The 6,470-nt window shown below is 52.6% G+C and overlaps 1 protein-coding gene across 1 annotated transcript in view; it reads left to right on the forward strand.

Moving 5' to 3' along the window:
* TSPAN6 (tetraspanin 6) overlaps positions 1-6,470 on the forward strand; it is a 7,509-nt gene extending 1,039 nt beyond the window's left edge. The window contains exons 2-8 of the mRNA XM_026082725.1: positions 36-264; positions 353-427; positions 1,276-1,374; positions 1,968-2,123; positions 2,856-2,939; positions 4,931-5,029; positions 5,629-6,470. Of these exons, the coding sequence (XP_025938510.1) occupies positions 36-264; positions 353-427; positions 1,276-1,374; positions 1,968-2,123; positions 2,856-2,939; positions 4,931-4,999 (712 nt within the window). The 3' untranslated portion in view covers positions 5,000-5,029; positions 5,629-6,470. The remainder of the gene's footprint in view (positions 1-35; positions 265-352; positions 428-1,275; positions 1,375-1,967; positions 2,124-2,855; positions 2,940-4,930; positions 5,030-5,628) is intronic.

The raw sequence follows: 6,470 nt of genomic DNA on the forward strand, positions 1-6,470 counted from the left end.
CTGCGGCCGTGTCGCGCCGCGCCCTGTCGCGACAGGCGCGTGCCGCGGGCCACGGCGCCTCTGCCCTCCCCGCAGGTCTCGGGCATCGTGCTGCTGGCCGTGGGCGTCTGGGGCCGGGTGAGCCTCGCCGTGTACTTCTCGCTGCTCGACGAGAAGGCCACCAACGTGCCCTTCGTGCTGGTGGGCGCCGGCACCGTCGTCGTCCTCCTGGGCACCTTCGGCTGCTTCGCCACCTGCCGCGGCAGCACCTGGATGCTCAAGCTGGTAGGTGGCCCCAGCGGGCGGCGGGGCGCTCGGCCCCCGCGCTGGGCTGGCGGGGCGCTCGCCTCACCCCGGCCCTCTCTGCCTGCAGTACGCCATGCTCCTGTCCCTCATCTTCCTCATCGTCCTGGTGGCTGCGATCGTCGGCTTCGTCTTCAGGCATGAGGTGAGCGCGAGGGGAGCCGCTGCCTTCCCCGCCGTGCGGGGGTGCCCGGCCCCCAGGCTTGCCTGGGCCTCCCTCGCGGGGCAGCCTGTGCGCTTTGTTCTCATCTGCTGTCTCTAATCGCTCGGTGACTGTCTGCTGCAGAGCAGATTTTCCTCCTGTTTATGCTGGCTTGACCCAAGTATGGTCACAGATGTCACTGGAGGGACAGAGATGCCATTGGGAGCAGTGTTGGGTTTGCTCTTTAACTCTGAACATGGTTACAACTGCAGAAGGAGCAGCTCGGTCCCATTAAGGGATAAGCTGGACACAAGAGGGACGGGCGGCTGGGCACGGCCATGGCAAGGTGTCTAGCCTGCGGGAAGGAGGCATTCCTCCAGCCCTGCCATCCTGCATGGGTTAGTGCCTTTTTGCCAGAACAAATAAAACAACCCCAATCTCTAATTTCTGGCTTTGATCCCTCTCCTGAAACAAAACTAGAAACATTCCTTCACTTCTGTTTTCTGTAAATAAAGCTCCTGCAAGGGTTTCTGTGCCGTGGAGCAACCTGCTTATGGGGAAAGTTGGCACCATTTAGGTCCTTGTTATTACACACAGCATCCCTGACACCGCAGTGCGTACGAGCCTGCCTTTTAATACAGCATTTAATTGCCCAGGTTACTGGGAGAATATCTGCAGGCCGCGGCTGGAGTCATTCCTGCCGTCACCGAGAGGTGACTAACGCGGGGCTGTGCTGTTGTGGGGCCGTGGCTCCCGTGAGCTGTGGTTCCTGAAGTGCAGGTGTGCGCAAGAGGAGGAAGGCCCTGCTGTGTGGTCGTCTTCTCGCAGCTGCAAAAACCTGTCTCTTGCAGATTAAGGCAAACTTTGAGACCAACCTTAACCTGGCTTTGAAGAATTACAACACAACAGTGGATCAGCACAGTGATGCAGTCGACACCATCCAGAGAACAGTGAGTGCCTGTATCTGGCTTCTGACTCCTGGTGGGTAGACACGCTTGTATCGTCCAGACACGTTGTTCAACGCCCAGTGCAATACTGGCTGGGCTATTCCTTTCTGTCACGGTACTGGCTGTTCTTTTGTACCACAGGGTATTTATCACAGGGTGCTAGTGATGAGCATGTTGGGTCCTCCTGCTGTTCCCCAAAGCTGTGTCTGTTTAGCAGCTTTCCCTTCCCTTACTGCCTGCAGGAGAGACAAGTGGGAACACGTGGAAAGCATCTCTTCTGAGTTATGAGCCTGCGTGCACTGCCAGGGGGTTCTCTGGTGGGACCGCCAAGTGTTTGGCAGTGTGTGGAGCAGAGGCATCTGTTGTCCCTGTGTTTGGAGGGTTGTCCCAGCAAGGGTCACAGTGTGTTTGAGTTTGGGAGGGATGCCATTTTAGGGAAGAGACGTTAGGTAGGAGAATGAGATTAGGGGCAGTTTCTAGATGGCTCCCAGGATGCGGAGAGATGAGGGCACTGGGGAGCTGCAGGAGTGGCTGTAGGACTGGCAGCTGAGTGCCCTGGCATGACCATGCCTTTCCCCTCTTGCAATCCTCTCCAGCTCCACTGCTGTGGGGTCCAGAACTACACGGACTGGGGGAAGACCGAATACTTTGCCCAGAGGGGAATCCCTCAGAGCTGCTGCAAGAGCCAGGACGACTGCCCAGAGGGGGATCTGAAGGACCTGAACAAAGCCAAGCTGAAAGTGTTTGTGGATGTAAGTGAAGCTCAGAAAAATCTCCCTGCAAGTCCTGGAGGTGTGGAGGGGAGAGATGGAGGGGTAGAGAAGGGTTTGGCCTTCACCAGGGAGCCTTAAAAGGAGAACTGCTTTCGAGGTACAGACACCCCATGACCTAGGGTTCGCGCTGGGGAGTGAGGGGGAAGGATGTATAGGAGCTGGCCTAACCCCATTTTTGAAATTCCCCCTAGTCCTGCACCCTCAACATCAGGGAGCAGTGTGACACAAGCATTTGCACTCAGGGGTGTGTTTCGGGGAGCAGGTGAACGAGGAGGTGCTTTTCTGATAAAGTTTATTTCGGTAGTGCTGACATCTTTCAACTGCTGTGCAAAGTCCTGAGCCAGGGGTGAGAACGGGTGACTTCATCCAGCAGGGATCGTTGGGTGATGTGCGCAGGGGGGTTATGCGAGGGACGCTCCTCTGATGAGTCACTATGTTTAACCAAATGCTCGTGTTGAGAAAACCCCAAGGACACCGCTCCCTTTGATAACTGGCTGGGCTGAAAGGCCGATTAGCACAGTGCTGATACTGAAATGACTCTGCCCAGGTCAGACAGTCTGGCAGGGAGCCAGGAAGCCTGGACTTCTTGCTTGGTCTTCTGCTCTGGAGCCGTTTCCCCTGTAGCTGTGTGTGCTTTGGGGAAGTGCTGCGTTTTGCTTGTGGGGCAGTGATGAGCGCTGGACTTGCATGCTAACTTTCCCTCCCCTGCAGGGTTGTTTTTTCCTCGTGACATCAACAATGGAGTCAAAAATGAGCGTTGTGGCTGGAATTTCCTTTGGCATTGCGTGCTTCCAGGTAAAATCTCCCTTGCTGTCTGGCACAGTAGGGCTGAGTGAAGCTAGCAGGTCTCCAGAGGTATTTTAATTTTTGTGCAAGGTCTGTTATGTTTACAAAAGGCACGGCCTGTTTCAGCCAGGGAGGATCAGCTGTTTTGCAGATTCCCTTTGTGCTTAACCTCACCACTGTGCAGTCTTCTGTCTTTGAACCAGAGACTGAAGTACCAGCTCTGTTTCCATGAGCTCAGGTTATTTGAGAAGACCTCCTTCCTGAAACAACTGACTTTAAGAAAAGCCAAAGCAGGCAAACAGAGCCTGTGTTGTGCTGGGTGAACGCTTTGCGTTTGTTGTTGGCAGGGATCAAGCTAGTGCCCTTGCTTTTCCTACCCACCAATATTCCCTTTTATCAGGGAAATGTTTTGGGATCACTTTTTTGCATGGCTGGGTCCCCCAGAGCACCCACATGGTATCACTTATGCTAGTGACTCTGACAGGCAGGACCTCACGCTGGATATGCCACCTTAACCTGCTATTGCTTCTTCCCCCTCCGGCTCCTCAGCCTCTAGTTTACTTTATCCTGTAGGACACTTCCTGCATGGGCTTCCAGCAACAATGCAGTTAGTGTCCTGTAATCTGACAGGCTTTATCCCAGCAGGAAACGAGAGGCCTCTGCCCCTGAGCTCCTTGCTAAATTGGGCTTTGTGCATGGTGAATGCCGTGGTCTGGATTTCCCGAGGAGCTGTGCACAGTGGGGGCTGAGCACTTGGGAAAACCGGAACTGATGTGTCACAGTGGGAGCTGCATGATGCACAACTGGGCCTTATTTAGCTGGTTTCTGAAAACTTACTCAGCTCTAGGTGCTGAGCACTTGCTGAGCAAGCTTAGCAGGCTCTAACTTTGGAGGAACTTGAATTCACTGTTTACTGAATGCAGCGCCCAGAAGCTGTGGTGTGACCTGTGAGGCACTGCCCCCCCGGGGATCAACAGGTAACAGCACTAGCACAAGGAGGGGACAATGAGGAATCTCGCCAAGATATTTGTACCGTAGTGAGTGTGTCACTGTGCGTTTCCTGTAACGGATGCAGTAAACTGTGGGAGAGGCTGGAGCCAGCAGGCCTTTGCTGCAGTTTGTGCTAGGAAATGTCTTGAATTCTGGCTCAGAGAGGGCCTGAGAGCTGGAGCTGTTCTTTTTTGCCCAGCTGCTTTCCTGTTTCTTCTCCTTTGCTGATCTGTGCAGGCTGTGCTTTGCTCACCATGACGTCCCAGTCTATGCTCTGTGTGGGGTCACTGGGACGTGACTGAAACGCAAATGGTGAGCTGCGTGCCTCTAGCAGGTCTGGCCGCCTAATTATCTCAGCTAATGTTAGGTTTGGGAATTGTAACCATTTCCTGGTTTTTATCACTCTTTCAGCAAGCGTTGCTGTGTCGTGCAGCCAGCAGGGACCAATCATGTAAATGTGCCTTTAACTTTACTTGTGTAGGTCAAACTCCCTGTGTGTGTGTGTGTCTGCTGTATCAGACCCTGAACGTCTGCATAGGGGCTGGGAGGCCGTGTTGTGATAACAGCAGCATGTCCTTCAGATGTTGGTGTGTTGCTGATGTGAAAACACCAGCTTTGCTTCCCCACTGTCCTTGCAACAGCGAGAGGTGGTTGCTGTTCTCTAGTGATTGTGTAATTGGCTGTGACACTCCTGATACCTGTTTAATCTCTGAAATTACCATAAAACAGTAGATGCTGCATAAAGCAGAATGTAACAGGATGGGATGTGGAGCATCTCTTGCAAGAAGCTTGTTTGGCTTATGCCTGCCGGGATCTTCCACTGCAGTCTCACTTGCTCTGAAATGGGGCACAGCAGCCTGCGTTGTTGTTTGTAAATCCCACTATCCATGTTTGACTTTTATAAAACTGAGACCTAAGTGCCTGTTGTTCTAGAGCAAATTGTCAGGCTTTTGTCCTAAAATGCCTTGTCCTGTTTTGGGGTGTCTTGAATGTGGTTTTTCCCTTTTCAGCTGGTTGGCATCTTCCTTGCTTGCTGCCTGTCCCGATACATCACAAACAATCAGTACGAGATGGTGTAGCTGGCCCCAGCACACTGTGGTGTGACCAAGGTACGTCTGTCCAGTGACATAAACTGTGGGTGTGCCTGTGTTTTTGTGCTGAGTTTACTGCCGATCTGCTGCAGGCTTCTCTTGGCTTTGCACACAACTCCTAAAAGAGTATTTAGGCTGTGCAGTACTCTCTTTTTGTAGGGAGAGAGAGTGAGGGGGAAATGACCCTTTCTAGATCAAGGAGAGAGCAGGCTGTTCATGCAGGTCAGCAGACTTGCTCATGCTGCCTTTTATTTGATTTACCTGCTCTTTTGTCTTACTAATCCTGAGCCTCCACCTCGTGCTGCAGTGGGCTCTCCCTGGCTGCCACTGTGGTCCCCTCCTGCAGCGTGGCTCTTCCCGGTGAGATGCAGCGTGAGCTGGTCATGCCCCGCTCCCCGAAGCTCTCTTTGCATCCCTGACCGCTGCTGTTTGTCCGCTGCCTGATTCCTGTTGGGGGCCTTCAGTGCGGAGACTGGTGCCAAATGCTGATGGGTGTGTGTCATGGAGGAAGAGGGCACCTGCAAAATCATGTCTGCTGCATAATTTTAAGCTGTGTGTACATCCAGGCCTCCAGTGTGGAAGCCTTGTTTGTTAACGCTTTGTCTTCTGAATTGCAGGGAATTCCTTCTGCTCTCCTGTGTCTGGGGAAAGCGTAGCCATCTCCAATTTTCCTCTGGACGCTGCTTCGTGAAATCATGCTTTGAATTGACTGATCTTCTTCTCAACTGGCTCATAGAAACGAGTGCAACAGCTGTTCTGTTGCGCTTGGGGACTTGTCCTAACACTACTCTGCTGTACCACTGAGTGGGATAATTAGTGTAGCTGAGGTGGTTACAGTAACTGCGTTCCTCCAGGCTCTGCAGTCCCCGGCTCTTTCCTCAGCTGTGCACTGAAGTGCCGTGTTGAAGCAGACACTGCTGTCGTTCATACTCAGACCTTGCTAGCTTCCTTGGAAGGTGGCCTCACAGGACTCTCCTGTACAGGACTTCTTCTTATCTGGTGCCTCCACTGGGAAAGCAGTGCTTTCTCTCATCTCTGACCTCTGCTCTCGGCCCTTGAAATCCCATTGCAGGTCAGGCTCGCTCACGGGATGTGGTTGCTCTTGAGATGGGGCTGTTGCCCCATTAAAACTATCCTGCCTACCTGAAACTCTTTGTTCAGCAAGGTCTCAGCTTGTTCCCAGGTTTTCTCTCATCCCCATGCTGGGTTTTATATACTTTTTTTATAGTTGTACTTTTTTAAGGAGTCTTGTTCCTCTCTTAATCAGGCTGTAGTGGTTCTTTGTAAGCTGTAGCAAGGTTTGGTGGTGTAGCTCCTGGTGCCTTTACCCTGGTAGGTGTCCTTGCACCGACCGAGTCAGCTGTGACTTGATTGTCAGTATTATGTGCTGCTTTAACTCGTTTTGTGTGTTGAGTAGAACCCTTTTGTTCTGAGACACAATAAATATTAAGATATTTTA

The sequence above is a fragment of the Apteryx rowi genome, unplaced genomic scaffold, assembly GCF_003343035.1.
Source record: "Apteryx rowi isolate R43461 unplaced genomic scaffold, aptRow1 scaffold_59, whole genome shotgun sequence".
Lineage (NCBI taxonomy): Eukaryota > Metazoa > Chordata > Aves > Apterygiformes > Apterygidae > Apteryx > Apteryx rowi.